The 20817-nt window shown below is 43.1% G+C and overlaps 1 protein-coding gene across 2 annotated transcripts in view; it reads left to right on the top strand.

Moving 5' to 3' along the window:
- The window catches only part of MFGE8 (milk fat globule EGF and factor V/VIII domain containing), a 40951-nt gene extending 21819 nt beyond the window's left edge, over nucleotides 1-19132 (top strand). The window contains exons 5-10 of one of the 2 annotated variants that reach the window (XM_060694816.2): nucleotides 1935-2116; nucleotides 4516-4671; nucleotides 10460-10604; nucleotides 12756-12940; nucleotides 14191-14346; nucleotides 17281-19132. In XM_060694816.2, coding sequence (XP_060550799.2) covers nucleotides 1935-2116; nucleotides 4516-4671; nucleotides 10460-10604; nucleotides 12756-12940; nucleotides 14191-14346; nucleotides 17281-17424 — 968 coding nt within the window. In that variant the 3' untranslated portion in view covers nucleotides 17425-19132. Of the gene's footprint in view, nucleotides 1-1934; nucleotides 2117-4515; nucleotides 4672-10459; nucleotides 10605-12737; nucleotides 12941-14190; nucleotides 14347-17280 lie in introns of both variants that reach the window. The other variant, XM_087877950.1, reaches the window with a different exon arrangement.
- Nucleotides 19133-20817: the final 1685 nt, after the last annotated feature.

Below are 20817 nucleotides of genomic sequence, written 5' to 3'. Positions count from 1 at the left end.
CCTTCCTTCCTTCCTTCCTTCCTTCCTTCCCCTCCTTCTTCCTTCCTTCCCTCCTTCCCTATTCCTTCCTTCCTTCCCCTTCCATTTCTCCTTCCCTTTCCTCCTTCCTTCCTTCCCTATACCTTTCTTCCACTTCCCTTTCTCCTTCCCTTTCCTTCCTTCCTTCCCTGTTCCTTCCTTCCCTTTCTTCCTTCCCCTTCCCTTTCTCCTTCCCTTTCCTCCTTCCTTCCTTCCTTCCTTCCTTCCTTCCTTCCTTCCTTCCTTCCTTCCTTCCTTCCTTCCTTCCTTCCTTCCCCCTGCCATTCAAGGTTGCTTGTTTACTGCTGCCATTAACAGAGATCTTGAGACAAATCTGTCTGTCCTCTCCGCCCTCTCGCCAACCCTCCCCATTTCTCACAAGTCTGAGAAACAAGTATTTGGGGTGGGGGAATCTTGTAGCCTCCTTTCCCCGCGACAAACATTCCCACTCAGAAACCCTGGGATGGAGGAAATGGAAACATTTGGGAATTTGTATGAGCAAGAAAGTAATTCCAGCTGCACCTGGGTATATGCCCCAGCTAGCAATTTTCAGGGCAAAACAATTATCTTCCCAATTGCTCTTCATAGATATCCTCATGATGAGGTTTTTTTTTTTTTTAAACAAAATGGATTAGGTGGGTCTTTGGTTATGACCTGCTGGTTCCTTTTAGTGAGTCCTTGTAGCCAAAAGTGGACTGATCTCACACACACACACACACACACACACACACACACACGAACCTAGGGCTCAGTCACAAGGCAAGAGAACGCATGGACGGTTTCTGCTTTTCTGAACAAATGCAAAAACTTGCTTTCCTTGGCAGTGCAGCCGCAGCTCAGCGCAAAACAAAACAAGCCACACAAAAGGCCATTGTGCTTTACAGGGGTTTTTGTTTTTTCTTTGAAATGCGTTTAAAAAAAAAAAAGCATAAAAAGAGCTTTGTCTTTTTGTTTGTTTAATCCTACAACTGCCCGGTGAGGTAGGCTGTATTGCAACGGCTGATGGCTTACCCAAGGCTGTCCAGCATGTGTGAAATCTCTGTTAAAAGTTTGAACGACGTTTTTCTAATCACCTCTTGTTCTTTGCTTTTATGATTGCTTTTAAATCAGGAGGTAACTGGAATTCTCTGCTCGCACTTTTCCTTCCTTCCTTCCTTCCTTCCTTCCTTCCTTCCTTCCTTCCTTCCTTCCTTCCTTCCTTCCTTCCTTCCTTCCTTCCCTACTTACCTTCCTTCCTCCGTTCTTCCCTCCCTCCCTCCTCCCTTCCTCCCTCCCTTCCCCTCCCTCCCTCCTTTCCCTCCCTCCCTCCCTCCCTCCATCCTTCCTCCCTCCCTCCCTTCCTTCCCTTCCTCCCTCCCTCATTTCCCTCCCTCCTCCCTTCCTTCCTCTCTCCCTTCCTTCCTCCCTCCCTCATCTCCCTCCCTCCTCCCTTCCTTCCCTCTCTCCCTCCCTCCTTTCCCTCCTTCCTTCCCTCCCTCCCTCTGTCCTTCCTCCCTCCCTCCCCCTCCCCTCCCTCCCTTCCCTTCCCTCCCTCCCTTCCTTCCTAATTTGTATGCCATCCACCTCATCAAAGGCTTCTTATGCCACTTTATAGATATCCCCCCCCCCCAAAAAAAATTATTTAACACTTCTGTAGAGTTCAGGATCCCTCTGAGTCATTTCTTGAACTACTTGATGTGTGAATGATGCTCTTTTCATTGCAGCCAGATCCATGCTTGGAGCCCGAGTTCCCTAGGAGTACATTGGATAATTGGGTCCCAATTTTATAAGAAAGTCTCCTGGGGGTTTTTTTGTTTTGTTTTTTTCTTGTATTTTTAAATTCTGATTCTTACATTCCTCCTCTGCCATTGTATTCCAGCTTTGTTCCAATGCTCTTGTTTTCTTCTTTCTCCCTCTCCAAAATTCACCCACTCCAGGCTGCAAAGATGAGTTGGGCATGCAGACAAGAGCTATTGCAGACACCCAGCTTACAGCATCATCGATGTATTACGGCTTCCTGGGCGTGCAGCGCTGGGGCCCTGAACTCGCTCGCCTCCACAACGGAGGAGTTGTGAACGCCTGGACAGCCAGCAGCTATGACAAAAAGCCTTGGATTCAGGTATAGGTGCAAAAGGAAGCCTCTGTTCCAGGAGGCAAGAAGGGTGTCAGGGGCTGAAAATGGCTTCGGGGCTGACAAAGGGGAATGGAAAAGTGTGGCCATTATCCATAGTGGCACAGTGGTTAGAAGGCAGTATTGCAGGTTAACTCTGCCCACTGCCAGCAGTTCGATCCTGACCGCCTCAAGTTGAACTCAGCCTTCCATCCTTCAGAGGTTGGTAAAATGAGAACCCAGATTGTTGGGGGCAAGAGGCTGACTCTGTAAACTGCTTAAAGAGGGCTGTAAATCACTGTGAAGGGGTATATAAATTTAAGTGCTATTGGTGTTGCTGTTACCACTGTATGGATTGGCTTCAGAGCTGAGTGGCTCTTGATGATTGTGACATGACACTGGGGGTTCTTCACCCAACCTGCAGCTGAGACATGCAACAATTAGCAGAGAGTGTCTATGGAGATTTCCAGTCATCTAGGTCAGGGGTCTCCAGCCTTGGCAACTTTAAGACTTGTGGACTTCAACTCCCAGAGTTCCTCAGGACCACAAGTCTTAAAGTTGCCAAGGTTGGAGAGCCCTGATTTAGGTCATTGTTGTCCCAAAGGTGCTTTCCCCCCTCCACCCCCTTTAAGAGGCAACTGGACTTTCTTGTTTTTCTTTGAGGACATTTCGCTTCTCATCCAAGAAGCTCTGACTGGATGGTGGGGAATGGAAGGTAGTCATTTGCATTCTTTTAGAGAGTCCTCGAGGGAGGCCACCTGGGGGTTTATCTGTGTCCTCAGGGTCACCTGAGCGATGCAAATGGGCGAGGAGCCTTCTTGGAACTGTTGAAAGGACTGTGTTGTAGACTGGAGATACATGACAGTCGTGTCTCTCTCCCTCTGTTGAGAGAGGGCTCTTCAATTTTGACATAGATGGCCTCTTTGACCCCCCCCCTCTCAAACCAGTGGTCCTCTCTGTCCAAAATGTGGACTTTGCTGTCTTCAAAAGAGTGGCCTGTGTCTTTTAAATGGGGATGGACTGCTGAATCTTGTCCTGAGGGATTTGTTCTCCTATGTTGTGCCACGCATTTATGAAGTCAACTAGGTGTTGTTACAAAGGGACAAACAAAGGAATGCAGTGGTTCAGTGGCTAAGATGCTGAGCTTATCGATCAAAAGTTTGGCAGTTCAGCGGTTCGAATCTCTAGTGCTGCATAACGGGGTGAGCTCCCGTTACTTGTCCCAGCTTCTGCCAACCTAACAGTTCGAAAGCAGGTAAAAAATGCAAGTAGAAAAATAGGGACCACCTTTGGTGGGAAGGCAACAGCGTTCTGTGCGCCTTTGTGTTGAGTCATGCCAGCCACATGGCCACGGAGACGTCTTCGGACAGCGCTGGCTCTTTGGCTTTGAAACGGAGATGAGCTCCGCCCGCTAGAGTCGGGAACGACTAGCACATATGTGCAAGGGGAACCTTTACCTTTAGGTGTTGTTAGATTGCAGCTCCTTTATCTTTTTAGTTGGACAAGCTTGCTAAGTTGATGGAGTTAAAGACCATCTGGAGAAATTACACGTGCCTGCCAAGATTAAACTTCTTTTTATGCTTCCTTTGATATCACAAAAGCTTTCTTTAAAAGATAAACACACTGTCAGGATTTGCTGGTGGTGATGTGATAGATCTGAGGAAGGAAAGGTAAACTTCTCTCTTGTTAAGCTTCCTTATAATCCTACCTCTTTTTTATGTTAGCCAATTTTATTAGTTTCAGAAAGAAATAAAATACAAAATGGCAGGAAAAGAAGAGAGGGAATCAAAGGGAATAAGAAGTTAGAAAGGACAAGGAAAAAAATGGAAAAAAGAAATACAAAAAGACTGACTTCCAACATTCTTCAGAACAGATCCAACTATATGATAAAATAACCTCTTAATCTACATTGAAACAGAAACACAAAACGATAATATAAAAAGTATACAAATTTAACATCTCTTGTTCACAGTGAGATGGGAAACAAAACATTTTTAAAAACAATAACAACAATAAAGCTTGCGTTGATCCTTTGTGCTTGGCATGGGAATTCTTACAGAATTTTTCATTTTCTGGTGATAAGTTCATACTATAAGTATTATATTTAATTTCTTGGCTTTCTTTTAAAAACAAACAAACAGATCCATGCCCTGGGGAGATTACAATTTAACTTTTTCTTATGAAAATTACTGTGTTGAGCTAATTAACTTGAAACCGAGTTCACATATGCAGAACAGACTTAAAGAATAATGTAACTTCAATACAATCTGACTTTTGACACAGGATCAAATACTTGGTTCTGGCTGTTTTCGTTTGCTTTTTGATTTGCTGTTTTCATTTAAGTACCCAGCCAATTTGATTCATTCTGCCTCTTTTAAACCCCCCCCCCTTTTTTAAATTCCATGCAGGTCAATCTGTTGAAAACGATGTTCCTCTCTGGGATTGTTACTCAAGGGGCAGGCCGTGGAGGATTTTCAGAGTATGTCGAGACTTACAAAGTTTCCTACAGTCTAGATGGACGAGTATTTCAATTCTACAAAGATGAGAACCAGAATCAGGAAAAGGTGGGTAAGAGAGAGAGCGACTGAAGGCAAAAGAAGGAAAGAAAAATGAAGGAATTATTTTAAACCACGCTTATGATACGTAGAAAGGACGCGGTAGCTCAGTAGCTAAGACACTGAGCTTGTCGATTGAAAGGTGGGAAGGTAATAGCGTTCTGTGCGTCTTTGGCGTTTAGTCATGCCGGCCACATGACCAGGGAGACTTCTTCGGACAGCGCTGGCTCTTCGGTTTTGAAACGGAGATGAGCACTGCCCCCTAGAGTCGGGAATGACTAGCATGTATGTGTGAGGGGAACCTTTACCTATGATACGTAAGCATTTTGGAATGATCAGATTTGCTTTGTTTACATCGCAATGTTATCCTTTCAAGAGCATAAAAGTGGACAACAAAAGCATTTTCAAGTGTTCTACAGAAGGAGGATCTTTGGCTTCCTTTAACGCTTCATTAATTCTTCCCTTAATTCTTCTTTCTATTAAAGCAAAAGCCTAAAGCTTTCACATAAAGAGCGATATCTCTTCTCCCCTCCCTTCGTCTTCTCTTCCTGTTTCCTTCCTTCCTTTTTCCCTCTGTCTGTCTCTCCTCCACTCCTCTTTTCTTCCTGTTTCCTTCCTTCCTTTCTCCTACCTCTCTCTCCTCCACTCCTCTTTTCTTCCTGTTTCCTTCCTTCCTTTCTCCCTCCCTCTGTCTCTCCTCCACTCCTCTTTTCTTCCTGTTTCCTTCCTTTCTTTCTCCCTCCCTCTGTCTCTCCTCCACTCCTCTTTTCTTCCTGTTTCCTTACTTCCTTTCTCCCTTCCTCTGTCTCTCCTCCACTCCTCTTTTCTTCCTGTTTCCCTCCTTCCTTTCTCCCTCCCTCTGTCTCTCCTCCACTCCTCTTTTCTTTCTGTTTTTTCCTTCCTTCCTCCCTCCCTCCCTCTCTCCCTTCCTCCCTCCCTCTCTCCCTTTCTGTCTTTCACACATAAAAAAGTTTCCCATCAGGAAAACGTGTGAGTTACATGTGTAAAGTAGTGTGATTTGCATTTAAAAGAAGGGAAAGGCCTTGGCAATTTATCTGAGCGATGGTGTAAATTGTTGTAAGATGTATAGAAATTCTTTCTATAGTATGAAATATTATAAAAATTCCTGGCAACTAGCTGGATTACAATAGTAGTATCTGCAGTTTTCCTGGCAAGATTTTGGAAGTGGTTCGCCATTGCTCGCTTCCCAGGCTGAGAGGGAAGGACTGGCCCAAAGTTACCCCGCTGGCTTTGGGTTTAAGTTGGGCCTAGAACTCACGGTCTCCCAGTTTCTAGGCTGGCACCTTAACCACTACACCATAATTTTCTCTTGTACAGAAAATTATATGTTAGGTAATATTGTAAACAAACAGGAGCAAAATTTTCCACAATTATTTTTTTAAAAAACCTTGGGGATATGAGGTGTGTGTGGGGGGGAATGACTTAGTATCTGCATTACTAGAATTCCATTCCTATAGACTGACTTTCTAGCACCTTGCCCTCCCCTATACTTAACGCTAATTATATTTAATTTTCACCCTGCTCCAGATGGGCCAGTAGCACTCAGTTTATAGCCTGAGGGTATTTGAAGAGCTTCAGTTGGTGTTAAATATTTGGAAATCCAGCACCTCTGAATTTTTTTTTTATTATTATTTTTTTTGCAAGCCCCGGCTAGCAAGATAATCAGAAGCACATTTCTCTTCGAGCATCATTGACTTTGTCAGTTCCTCTTGGGCTTCCTTTCTCTTTCTCTCTGCTCTCTCTTTCTCCCCCTCCGCCTCATTGAAGTTCTTCTTACTTTGTAGGGGGAAAAAAACACACAAAGCACCTTTGAGGGAGTTAGTTCCAGTATTAATTTGAGGCACGTGGGGTGTAGCCTGTAAAAGCTGAATGCTGCCTTGACCTCATTCTTAAAAAAAAAAAAAGGCTATGTAAGTTACTCTCCCAAGTCCCAGCATCAATGAGCAGTCAGAACTGGTGAAACTGTTAGAAAAAGTTGTCATCTGAATTTGTCAGCATCATGTTTACTCAGGACCAGGGTTGGGGCTGCTGGGGGTTCGCAGGGGTTCGGGAGAACCTCTAGCTAAGAATCTGTGCAGTTTGGAGAACCCCCAAATCCCACTCCTGGCTGGCCCCGCTCACCCCACCCCTCCTAGGAGACCCCACGTGGCCCGTTTTGGATGCAGATAAGTTCAGGGTGCCCATGGAGGCTCGGGGAGGATGAAAAACAGGCCTACCGGAAGTTTGGGAAGGCCCATTTTTGCCTCCAGAGGGCCTCCGGAGCCTGGGGTGGCCGTTTTTGCCCTCCCGGAGGCTCAAAGAAAGCCTCTAGAGCCCGGGGAGGGCAAAAACGCCCGCCTCCCCCGCCATGGTGCAGGAGGCCGACTAGGCCACGCCCACCATGGCCATGCCCATCCAGCAATTGGGCAGAGAACCTCTTGCTAAAATTTTTGAAGCCCACTCCCGCTCAGGACTAAGTTTTAATGATCGAGTGCCTTGTATTCCTATAAACATTACAACAGTCAGCCAAAGTTTGTTGATCTGGTTAAATTAACCAGGTTGTTGCATCCTTGCTCTCTTGTTCAATATTACAAAGAAAAGTCTTTTTTTTTTCTTGAACTCAATGCTAAAAATACTAAAACCCCACATGCTGTAACTGGGTTTAACTAGTTTTTATTTTATTTATTACATTTATATGCCGCCCCATCTCACTATCCCACTGGACAGCTTACAGTGCGATAAAAACATAAATATAAAAACAATTAAAAATCACAAGAGTTTAATAAGCACTAAAAACCAGGAGAGCATGAACAGTTATGTTTAGCTTCGTATAATTTGAATTGCTTTTCACCAACATTTCACAAAATACATTAATTTGGGCCAAAGGGACAAAAGTAGGATGGGCGCAGAAGCTTCTGTTATGAATGGATTGAATATATATAAAATAGTATGTTGTATCTTTTAATGTGGAATATAACAAATGAATATTGTTTTACCTTGATTCATTTGCCAGTTACAGGAGTGGCGTGGTGGCCTAGAGGTGGAGCTCTCGCCTCACAATCAAGAGGCTGTGAGTTCAATTCTAGGTAGCAGCAGGTATTTTTCTCTCTGGGCATAAAGAGAAAATATCTGCTACGAACTCTGCATAGGCGTCAGGAAGGGTATCCGGCCAGTAAACATTCAGCTCCATTCAGTCACCCCGATTCTACCCCGATGCAAAGGATTACAGGGTCATAAAATCTGTCAGTTACAGGCTTTTATTTCTCTGCAAAGCTTAATGTTCTTTAGTTCATCAATTATAGGGATTATCTTTACTTATTTTTAAGCAGTAATATATAATAGTATCATTGTTGAGTTGTATTATCCTACGCATGCAGCTTACCGTAGTACAATGCAATCTTTATTTTGCTCAGTGATCCATGTGCAATAAGATAGAAAAGCTTATGAGAACAAATAAATATAGATCAATCGGGGATATTAGTACTTGATGTGTCTTAAATTCTGCCACAGGATATTTGCCTATGGTGTTGTCATTAGGATCAGAAGGTAAATACTTTGTACACCAAAGATCTGTCCATCCAGAATATTGTTGTAAGATATACAAAATGATCGAGTGCCTTTTATTCCTGTAAACATTACAACAGTATGTGAATGACGGTTTTGATTTCTTTTGAATTGCATGGACAAGTTTGTTTAAGTAAAGACGGTATTGAGTATCTGTTCTGCAAGAAAAGAAGATAGCAAGATATTATGCTGTGTCCAAAAGAAACCCTGTTCAACTTAGAAAAAGTGGGAGATGTTAGATATTTGGTTAGTATACAGTAGTAGCCAAAATTGTGGAAACTTTTTGGGAAGAGTGTATTTTCTAAAACTAGCTAATAACACTCCAACACTACTTGTTGGAGTAGTACCATAAAATTATATATCAATGGAAAGATAATTTAATCAAGAATGTAATGCAATAACTTTTATGAAGGATTTGCTATTAGAATAGCAGTTACAGCATAAAGAAGAAAAGTGAAACACGTAGAAAAGATGAGATAAACAAAAATTATCACCATATTTTTTTAAAATAATTTTTTATTAAAGATAGACAAACAAAAACATACATACAATACATGACATAAACAAACTATACATTAAAATCAAGTCTTGCAACTTGAACCTTACGAAAAAAGAAAATTACTTCGGTATTCTATATTTCTACGTATATATATCTCCATCATTCAAAATATATATATATATATATCACCATAGAAAAAATACGTACTATTCCCTCCCAAAAAAGTGGTGTTATTAGCTAATTTTAGAAAATACACTTTTCCCAAAAGGTTTCCACAATTTTGGCCACTACTATAGATACCAACTTCTATTGTATAGAAAATCTGAGTTTGTTTAGCTTTGAAAAGCTAGGTGGGGTAGTAGGAACTAGCTCCCCCTTTTGGTGAAAAAAAAAAGCTTGATGCCAGCAGTGCTACCTAGAAAATGTCATTCTGATGCTCTTCCAAGAATCCTTGTTATCCAAAAGCATTCTTAGATGTTTCAAAATATGGATCTGCTAAATCTTGTTAGCTGTATGATCCAGATTCTTAGTTTAGCTCTTTTCTCAACTCTCTCCCTCATATTTTTTGATATATTATAATTAAGTGTTGGTTTTGCTTGCTGTAGAGCAGGGATGTCAGACTCAATTTCATTGAGGGCCACATCAGGGTTATGTTTGACATGGGGGGGGGGAACTGGTGGGCGTGGCCATGGTGGGCATGGCCAGCTCAATGTCACTCGTGTCAGGGGCGCCTGTGGTGGCCTGAGCACTCTGCCACTGAAAACGGGCTCCTGAGCTCCGTTTTCACTGGCAGACGGTTGCAGGAGTCCGTTGTAGCAGAAAATGGCTGCCCTCCCAAGCTCCGTTTTCACTGGCAGACGGTTGCAAGAGGCCATCGTAGCTGAAAATGGCTGCCCTCCTGAGCTCCGCTTTCATTGGCAGAGGGCTGCAGGAGGGTGTCGCAGCCAAAAGCGGTGGCCCTCCCGAGCTCCGTTTTCACTGGCAGAGGGTTGCAGGAGGCCGTTGCAGCTGAAAATGGTGGCCCTCCTGAGCTCCGTTTTCACTGGCAGAGGCATAGTGGGCCGGTCCTTCGCTGTTTCCAGGGCAACCCTACGGGCCACATCTAAGAACTCCGTGGGCCGGATGTGGCCCATGGGCCTTTAGTTTGACACCCCTGCTGTAGAGGATAATAGCTTCCATGGGGTTTTTTTTGAGTCCAACTGGGCTTTAGGAACTTAAATTAGTCTGCATCTCCGTAGGTCAACCCATGTTCCTGTCATACTTATTTTTCAAAGTTGACTTAAAAGTATAAGTGGTTCAAGACAAATTATCCGTGTATCCAAAAAGGGATTCACATTCTCATATCCCTAACCGAAGCTCCATAATCAAGCCTTTATGCTATTATTGTACAAGTACTCTGTTTCCCCAAAAATAAGACCCAACCAGAAAATAAGTCCTAATATGATTTTTCAGGATGCTTGTAATATAAGCCCTACCCCAAAAATAAGCTCCAGTTAATCTTGTCAGCCAGATGGGTACATTTAGTACCGTATTTCCCCCCCCAAAATAAGACCTAATCAGAAAATAAGCCCTAATGTGTCCTTTGGAGCAAAAATAATATAAGACCCGGTCTTATTTTAGGGAAAACACAGTATATATGGCAAAACAGTGTCTCCAGGACTGTATAGCCTTGGAAAGGGATTCACAGTCCTACTCTTAAGATACTCTTCATTTTGTATTTTTTCCTTCCTGCAGATTTTCTCGGGCAATCAAGACAAACATACCCCAGCGACCAACATGTTTAATTCTCCAATCGTCGCCCAGTATTTCCGAATCCACCCAGGGAAGTGCTATCGTGGCTGCACGATGCGGTTTGAACTGATTGGCTGTGAAATGAATGGTAAATGCTTCCCATTGGTCTAATGAATTTGGGTGGAGGGGCACAATCTCGCATGGATAATTGGGCAACGGGGGCTCTGGCGCCTTCAGATAGTTTTCTTGTTTCCACCCGACATCCTTTTACTTAACTGGGGACTGAGCAGAGGAAAGCAAAAGTGCTGACAGAAGATTATGGAAACCTCTGGAGAGGTTCTCTGGAATCCAAAACGTCATTTTGGAGCGCTCCTCCTTTCCAATAGCCCTTGAAAATTGAGCTTGTCCTTTTGACACCTGGAGCGCTTGGGACAATTGGCCAGCTTGGTGTATTATAAAAATTAAAACGGCGCCTGGGGGGCGGGGTTAAATTACTCCTCAGGAAAGGCAGAATTTTGCAAGCTGTCTAAATGATATAGATGACCACGGTCAGCTTTTTTGCATAATTCGGGGCTCTGCTCCGAAAATGGAGAAAGCTAGAATGATGGACAGTCTTGAGCAGGGGTCAGCAACCTGTGGCTCTGGAGCCGCATGTGGCTCTTTTACCCGTCTGCTGCAGCTCCCTGGCACTCAAAATATTCGTCACAACCACCAATGTGCGACACCCACCGGCACGTGATTTATTGAGCTTTTCAACCCCTGGTAGGCCAACCATGGATAAAGCCAAGAAAAGAAAAGTTTCAGAAGAAAACAGAACATTTAATTCAACTACATATGCTAGTTTTGTGGCTGCTCAAGAAATAGGCACAGGAAGGGTTTTGTGGCTCCCGGTGTTTTGTTTTTTTCTTCCTGTGGGAAACAGGTCCAAATGGCTCTTTGAGTGTTTAAGATTGTAGACCCCTGATCTAGGTAGAAAGTAGAGATGTTCAAAAGACTTCATTTCAAAGCATTTTGTGATCTATCCTGTGTCAAGTCCATTCCCGAGTGCCCAAGATAGGTCATTTTGCACTTGAAATAATTTCACACTCCCAAATGTGAAACTAAATGTTCGTTTTGTTTAGTTTTTATAGTTTTAATATAGCTTTCCTGCTGTTTTGACTGGGAGCTGCCCCGAGTTGGTTATAAGAGGAGTGGTTATATGAATGTTATAAATAAAATGGCTTGAAATGAAACATTTGCACGCCCTTAGTAGAAAGAAAGGAAAAAAGGAAATTAGTAGGAAAATACAGAAGAATGACAATTGGAAGACAAAACCATCTGTTCTACAGAGCCAGAGAGTTGTAAATCTATTAAGTTGATTTCATTTTTTAAAAAAAAATTGCACCCAAACACAGATATCTTTGGTGCACATTTCCCCAAATCTATGCACTATTTGCAGTTTTGCTTAATAACTATTTTTGTAAATACTTTGCATTTCTATATCTTCATGGAAGCATGTCCTTTTGTACAAGCATTTTCCCAGTTCCTGTCTTTTTAAACAGATGAGGTGCATTGCTACATTCAGAGGACTGGGCCTTTCCAACGCTAACTAATCTTACAGTTTTTGGAGATGGGTTTGAAAATGCAAAAAATTAAATACTTCCCCATTCCAGTGTCAGTGACTGTCAATACAAAACTAGATAAATGCACATCACATCCTTCATCTGGAGTGTAGGATTCTGGCAGGTTGTTACTGCATAAATCTCCCCAATATGTCAGGGGCCGCCACAAAGAAGAGGGAGTCAAGCTATTCTCCAAAGCATCTGAGGGCAGGACAAGAAGCAATGGATGGAAACTAATCAAGGAGAGGAGCAACTTAGAACTAAGGAGAAATTTCCTGACAGTTAGAACAATTCATCAGTGGAACAACTTGCCTCCAGAAGTTGTGAATGCTCCAACACTGGAAGTTTTTAAGCAGATGTTGGATAACCATTTGTCTGAAGTGATGTAGGGTTTCCTGCCTAAGCAGGGGGTTGGACTAGAAGACCTCCAAGGTCCCTTCCAACTCTGTTATTTTAAATGCTAACCTGAAAGCATCCTCTATCTGCATCAGCGATCATCAAGACACCCTCTGGTGGTGGTTTTTATCTAAATGTCTGTTGTTGCTTTTAAAAATTGATCTTCCTCTTGTGGGACTTTTTTTGGAGGGGGGGGGTTTCTCCTTAAAGCCACCATCCTTGGGAGAGTCTTCTTCCTTCCAAACTCTTGCCTTTCACTATGTCTATAAATCGTTGTGTTACAGTGTATTTCAACACGGCAGGTTGCTCGGATCCGCTGGGCATGAAGTCCCATCACATCTCTGACCGGCAGATCACAGCCTCCAGCGTGTACAAGACTTGGGGCATAAGTAGGATGTCTTGGCACCCTTACTACGCCCGCCTTGATAACACTGGGAAATCCAATGCCTGGACTGCCCTCACCAACAAGGCAGGCGAGTGGCTTCAGGTATGTCCTTGCCAGAGGGGATCAAAGCTGGCGTAAGAAAATTAGAAAATTAATAATGGAAGAAGATCCACAAACTAGAAATAAATACAGGTGCAAAGATATACATAAGAACATACACTGCAAGCAATAGTATTATTGGACTGTACGCAGCTGTAAATCAAAACACATCGTGATAGATGTATAGACGGCAATGGTATAACCATGGAAATAATGGATATAATTGTGACGTACAATATTAGGCATGTAAAAAGAGACTATACTATATGATTAAGAGAAAAAGGGTTGCGTTTAGGGTGTATAACATCATGTATATTTAAAAAGGGTCTGATGCAACCAGCACACTGCTGTTGCAAAATTGAAACGGTGATGTAGAATAAAGGAAAATGCACAATAAAAACGTTATTAAAAAAAAAAAAGCTGGCGTAAGAAGAAATGGTTTTAGCTGGAATCTGCGGGGTAGGGCTGATAAACGTGGTCCTTATTGTAACCATCCAGCTTCCTTGCATCTGTTGGCCGCCAGCCCTTCTATCAGCCGAATCAGATAAGGAGGAGGTGTGGGAATCAGGATCAGCATCAAGGCAACCTGAGAGCTCCGAGGGGGAAGAGGGAATGGAGCTGGCCGAGAGATAGACAGAGGCTATCCGCAAGCCCTCAGATGGAGAGTCAACAGCCCCCAGGTCTGGAGGTGGCTGATGAGGAAGAAGAGGAACAGCTGGGTTCAGTGCCTAACATGCAGATGCACAGAAGGCAGAGGAGAGGAGAGCAGTGGAAATCTGTGGGCCGATCCCTGGGACAGAAGAGCCACCACTGCTAACGAAGCCCCATCCTAGCTCTGGGGATAAAAGGCAGGGGGCGGAAATGAATAGATGTGGCAGATAACAGGAGGGCCTCTGAGAGGGCGGGGAAGGCCGTTTTCACCCACCCCAGACTCATAGAGAGGATCTGGAGCCAGGTGAGATAGAAAAACGGGCCTACCGGGCCATCACGTGCCAGGAGTGGGGGGGGGAGGGAAGGTTACGCGTGCATGCGTGGGGGCGGTGCGCATATACTTATGGGTGTGGGCACATGCGTGTGCAAACCCCCCCACCCACCCTCCTAGCACGTGATGGCAAAAAGGTTAGCCATCACTGGTATAGGGTCTTCTGCTTGAGCAGGGGGTTGGACTAGAAGGCCTCCAAGGTGCCCTCCAGCTCTACACCGATCAATTGATTTTCTTCAACCGGTGGGATTATTATGCTTGTTTTCTGCAGATTGATCTTCAGAAATTGAAAAAAGTGACTGGGATCGTAACGCAGGGAGCACGAGATTTTGGGCACATTCAATATGTAGCAGCCTACAAAGTAGCCTACAGCAATGATGGGAAAATCTGGACTTTCTACCGCGACAACAGGACAAACAGCATCAAGGTAGAATTGGGCAAAATCTTTTTGTAGGATTGGGAGTCAGTGCAGGGTCTATCCATCCATCCATCCATCCATCCATCCATTCATTCATTCATTCATTGATCATTCATTCATTCATTCATTCAACACAGGCTCAGTTTGCAGAACGGTTACAAAACCATCAACAAAAACGTTGGTTAAAGTTATAATGTTCCCAACAGATATAAAGAAATGAAAACAACTTATATCTAAGATACAACTTACTTACTTACTTACTTTATTTGATTTATATACCGCCCTACTCCCGAAGGACTCAGGGCGGTGAACAGCCAAACCGTAAAAATACATAGATGCAAAATTTAAAAACAAAGTAAAATCGAATTAAACAATTTGGCCCAGACAGATTAAAACACCCCAATCATTTAAAAACCGATTAAAATTTGCATAATTAAAAAGTGGGAAAAGATTAGGCCATCAGACAACACCAGGATATTGTTAATTCATTCATAATCCGACTGTTCTCCACAGCACATTTTCTATATGCCATGGAATAGTTCTTAGACTGTTCCATTAATGCTTGTCCTGAAATGTTTCCTCTAGTTTCCCCAAAATTTTATTCCTCTGTGAAAGGGAGGGAAGGAGGGATAGAGGGACAGAGGGAAGGAGAGAGGGAGGAAGGAGGGAGGGAAGGGAGGGAGGGAGAGAAGGAAGGAGGGAGGAAGGAAACAAAAGTTATGAAATAGGACTTCCATCTTTTTTTTTTCAAGAAATAATTGCAATGATACTGAGTCCTCTCTTTCAAATCCTTAGCATTTTCTTTTTCCCCCTGTTTTGTTTGATGAAGAAGTTTTTATGACCTCTCTCTTACAGCTCTTATGAAATTTTGGAATCTTTCCTCTTCCCTGGCTTGGTTAGTTTGTAAGTTTTCCTTTTGAAAAAAAATAAAATACATGACAAAATATACTTCTCCCAGGATGCCCCAAAAGTGCTTTTCCAAAAAGGCAACTGGCCTTCCTTTGTTTTTCCTTGAAGACGTTTCGTTTCTCATCCAAGAAGCTTCTTTCATCCTGAACTGTCAGAACTGAAGAAGCTTCTTGGATGAAAAGCGAAATGTCTTCAAGGAAAAACAAAGTCCTTTTGAAAAAGGATCTTTGGGACAACCATGACCTGGATGGCTGAGGATCTCCATAGACATCTCCAAGGCTGAGTTCTTGCCCTTTAGCATCGAAGTGCCAGTGTTTTTATTGTCACACCAGGTGGCAGCACTTAATCTAAAAAAATAGCTAAACAGGGTCAGATCTACTTAGTACTATGAAGGAAAGAAGACTATCAGGAAATCCAAGGGCGGTAAACTAGATGGGGGGAGTTTTAAAAACATCCCGAAAGAAGCCAGTAACTAATTATTTCTACAGTGTTCCCAAGAAGGCAACAGAGTCACTTGGAGTTAAATATAATTTGAAGAGACTTGACTTTTATTAACATTTCCCTTTTTTTTTAAAAAAACTGGTGTTGCTTGCCTAATTGCCTGTGGTTTCCCTTGCTAAAAATATTTGGAGTCAGTCTATGAATATAAGGCATCATAAGAACAAGTAAAATGTCTCTCTTAGGCAGCAGAAATGTGTTTCTAGCTGGGATTTCCCCCCCCCTCCCACTTTCCCAGACGATTTTAAATTGGTTCTCTCAATCTGCATATTCCGGTAGCCCTTGACTTATGACCACAATTATTACTTTATAGAATTCTTTGTTGGCCAAGTGTAATTGGACACACAAGGAATTTGTCTTTGGTGCATATGCTCTCAGTGTATGTAAAAAGAAAAGATACATTCGTCTAGAATCATAAGGTACAACACTTAATGATAGCCATAGGGAACAAAAAAGCAATCAAATCATACTTGGAAACAATCAATATAAATCGTAAGGCTACAGCAACAAGTTACAGTCATACAGTCATTAATGGAAGGAGATAGGTGATAGGAACGATGAGAAGATTAATAGTAGTGCAGATTTAGTGAATAGTTTGACAGTATTGAGGGAATTATTTGTTTAGCAAAGTGATGGCATTCGGGAAAAAAACTGTTCTTGTGTCTAGTTGTTCTGGTGTGCAGTGCTCTATAGCATCGTTTTGAGGGTAGGAGTTGAAACAATTTATGTCCAGGATGCGAGGAGTCTGTAAATATTTTCACAGCCCTCTTTTTGACTCATGCAGTATACAGGTCCTCAATGGAAGGCAGGTTGGTAGCCATTGTTTTTTCTGCAGTTCTATTATCCTCTGAAGTCTGTGTCTGTCTTGTTGGGTTGCCAACAAGAGAACCAAACCAGACAGTTATGGAGGTGCAGATGACAGACTCAATAATTCCTCTGTAGAACTGGATCAGCAGCTCCTTGGGCAGTTTGAGCTTCCTGAGTTGGCGCAGGAAGAACATTCTTTGTTGTGCTTTTTTGATGATGTTTTTGATGTTAGGTGTCCATTTTAGATCTTGCGATATGATAGAACCTAAAAATTTGAAGGTCTCTACTTCTTATTTTATTGATTAAATTGGTTTGCCACCCATCTCTCGCTGCAAGGTGAGCCCAAAATTTCTGATGCTAAGCAAGACAGACCGTGGGTAAGTAAGTTAGGCCTCTTTCTTGCCAAAGTTTGTTTAGTGAAGGGTGGTGAGAATTTCAGATCTTTGCTAAACGTCTATGGAGATTTTCGGTCATTCAGGTTATGGTTGTCCCAAAAGTGCTTTTTTTTCCAAGAGGCAACTGGACTTTCTTTGTTGTTTCTTTGAAGATGTTTCGCTTCTCATCCAAGCAGCTTGAGCTGAAGAAGCTTCTTGGATGAGAAGCGAAACGTCTTCCAAGAAACAACAGAAAATCCAGTTGCCTCTTGGAAAAAAAAGCACCTTTGAGAGACCTTTGCTAACATCTTAAAAATCAACCTCTTCTTTTCTCCTCCTTCCCCTCTCCGCATAGATATTCCAAGGCAACCATGACAACAATTCTCACAAGAAGAACGTGTTTGATGCGCCCTTCTATGCCCGCTTTATCCGCGTCTTCCCCGAGGCTTGGCACAACCGCATCACATTGAGAATGGAACTTCTGGGATGCGACGAGTAGATGGTTGACCATAGGAGAGATGGTGTCAAGAATCGGACTGCTCCACGTCTCCCCACGGATACTCTTTCCCTTCCCCCCCCAAGAGATCCCATGGGGCTTTCAGTTTCCATCAACATCATCATCTCCTCCATCTTTTATTTTTGCACCGTTCGTAAGAATGTCTTATCTTTCACAGGTTGGGCATTGCCAAGCTTTTAGAGGTGATAACCAGGAGCTGGTGAAAGAAGGAATTTTAGTATGTCCTACCTGGTTCTTTTCTGCCCCTTCTTGCTTTCTCAAATTACGCGCCTGGCTCTTTGAGGCATGGTTGCCCGGTCTGTAGGATCGCTGTATGGCCTCCTCAATGGCCTCCCAACACTGCACTTTAAGGACCCTTTTCTGTGGCAGGGCTCTCTATTTTTAAAGTCCTGCCAAGGTTTGGGTTCTCCTGGAGCATGACCAAACACTGTAGATTTAAGTGAGTTTAGCAGTCATTCTTTCTCTCCAAGGCACCCTCAAAACTATAATTTGGGGAAGCTTTGAGCTCTCTAGCAGAGGTCCTCCCTTCCTCTAGAAATTACAGTTCCCAGGATTCTGTTTTTAGACAGCTGCTGATCCAGCCAATTCCCACCTGTGCTTCTATTTAACTATGCCACCATGAGGGCTAGAAACTTGTATTTCCTTTTTTAGCCACGAGAATGAGATTTTTTCACTGGCGTGAATTCTGTTTTTAGACAGCTGATGTGCATTTTATGGACAAAGGAACAGGTAGTTTTGCCATCCCGGTTTTGAAAATTAAATAGATGTGCCCAGTTTTGTGTACGCATAGATATATATATTGTTCCACTCCAGTTGCTGAGGGAGAATAAGTCATCTTTGCTAATCCTTCTGCCTGAGGAACGTACATCACAATCCTCTCAGCTCCAGCCAGTTCCCACCTGTGCTTCTATTTAACTTTGCCACCATGAGGGCTAGAAACTTGTATTTCCTTTTTAGCCACGAGGATGAGATTTTTCACTGGCGTGAATTCTGTTTTCAGACAGCTGATGTGCATTTTATGGACAAAGGAACAGGTAGTTTTGCCATCTTGGCCTGAGGAACGTACATCACAATTCTCTCAGCTCCAGCCAATTCCCACCCGTGCTTCTATTTAACTCTGCCACCATGAGGGCTGGAGACTTTATTTCCTTTTTTTTTTTAAGCCACGAAAATGAGATTTTTCACTTGCACGTATCCTGCTGTTTTGTCGTTTGTTTTTTTTTTTAGCTTCCCACCCAGGCTCTTCTGAAGCCACTCAATCTCTTCCTCTCCCCCAAGTACGTAGGCATTTTGCTGACTAAAAGAACTGGAAGTGTTTTTCTCTCTTCCCCTCTATCCTTCTCACAGCTGCCACCAAGGATTCTACACCGTCATGTCAACTCTGTGCTTGGCAGAGACGCTAAGAAGAAACAGAATTTTCTGAGGGGAAGAAAAAACATTTTTTTTCTTTAGAAAAACGCAAATAAATGCAGACTGTTCTTTGAGGGAGGGGAGGATTGGGACATATGTCTTTCTGTAGTCGGTGGCTGGCTTTGGGGTGGAATGGGGAGAAATGAGGATGTGGGTTCTGGAAGTAATTAACCCCAGAGCAAAGGAATCCAAAGTTGTAAGCAATTCCGATGACGGCTGTGACTTCGCGATGGGATGCAGTGTTAAAGAAGGACGGGCAATATTAAAAACAAGAACTCTGCTTTCTGATGTCTCTTTCCATGTATGGAACTCAGAAAGAACTTTAAAAACAAGCTTTTTTTTAAAAAAAAAAACCAACAGGTGGAAGGGTGAGTGAGTTGGGGTGATAACAAATGAAAACGCATCTTCCTAGATTCGTTACTTTCGGGACAAACTCAGAGAAACCCTTTGAAACTTTTGTCCAAGTTTTGTATCTCTGGAAATTTAAGCTACCTAAGCGATGGTCAGCTCCGTCCCCGTTTAGTGTCCTGCCAGGCTAAGCTTGGAGAACACTGCCCAATTTCTTCCCATATCGAGGCAAGAAGCAGATGGAAATGGCTACTTCACCAGTATGGCGTAGCCAACATTTTGAAAGCAATAGGACTAGCAATAGCACTTAGACTTATATACCACTTCACAGTGCTTTGACAGCCCTCTCTAAGCGGTTTACAGAGTCAGCCTCTTGCCCCCAACAATCTGGGTCCTCATTTTACCCACCTCGGAAGGATGGAAGGCTGAGTCAACCTTGAGCAGGTCAGGATTAAGCTGCTGGCAGTAGGCAGAGATAGCCTGCCATAGCAATATCACTTAACACTTAGACTTATATACTATTTCATAGGGCTTTACATAGCAATAGCACTTAGACTTATATGCCGCTTCACACTGCTTTACAGCCCTCTCTAAGTGCTTTAAAGAGTCAGCCTATTGGCCCCAAAGATCTGGGTCCTCATTTTACCTACCCCGGAAGGATGGAAGGCTGAGTCAACCTTGAGCCTGTTGAGATTTGAACTGCCAAATTGCAGTCAGCTGGCAGTCAGCAGAAGTAGCCTGCAGTACTGCACTCTAACCACTGCGCCACGACAGCTCAAAGCCCAGCATTGTTGAAAGTTGGGTGGCATACATTGGTGATGCTGATGATGAATATATCCATTCAGTCACATCCGACGTTTGGTGATTCTTTGGGCCAGAACTTGCCACATCCTCTGACTTTACACATCCTCTTCGAGTTTTTCCATGCTCTTGTCAGCTTCAATGGTGTGGCCTGCAATATAATCCTGACATCATACCTTCAGCAGCATCAAACAACATCTGGCTATCCAGATCCTTTGCTTAACGATCATGGTTTTTTTTAAAAAAGGTGGTTAAATTGGAGGACAAGTTGAATCCTTCCTGTTGTTGGGGTGCAGTTGTGTCTTTTCCGAGCTCACCTCGACCCTCCACCCACCCAGTGCTTTTAAACTGCTTCCACTGTGCACTTTGAACCAGTGTACGACATTATTGAATTGTTTCATGAAAACCAAATCAATAAAACCGCATCAGCAAACGCTACCTGTAAAGGATGTCATATAACATTTGAATAAGCCAGCCGTGATCCCCTCCCACGTTTATACTAAAGGTGTAGGGCTTCTCACTCTTCTATCCCTGTATGGATTGAGCTATCAAATGAATAGCTGTAGCACTTAAGATTTATATACCTTATATTCACAGGGCTTTACAGCCCTCTCTAAGCCGTTGACAGAGTCAGCCTCTTGCACCCCAACAATCTGGGTCCTCATTTTACCAACCTTGGAAGAATAGAAGGCTGAGTCAACTTTGAGCTGGTCAGGATCGAACTGCTGGCACTTGGCAGAATTTGCCTGCAATATTGCATTCTAACCATTGGGCCACCAGGGATTTATTACCGTATTTTTCAGAGTATAAGACACA

Source organism: Pantherophis guttatus, chromosome 13 (genome assembly GCF_059756535.1).
Source record: "Pantherophis guttatus breed Tessera chromosome 13, ASM5975653v1, whole genome shotgun sequence".
Classification (NCBI taxonomy): Eukaryota; Metazoa; Chordata; class Lepidosauria; order Squamata; family Colubridae; genus Pantherophis; species Pantherophis guttatus.
This window is presented reverse-complemented; position numbering and strand designations above follow the sequence as displayed.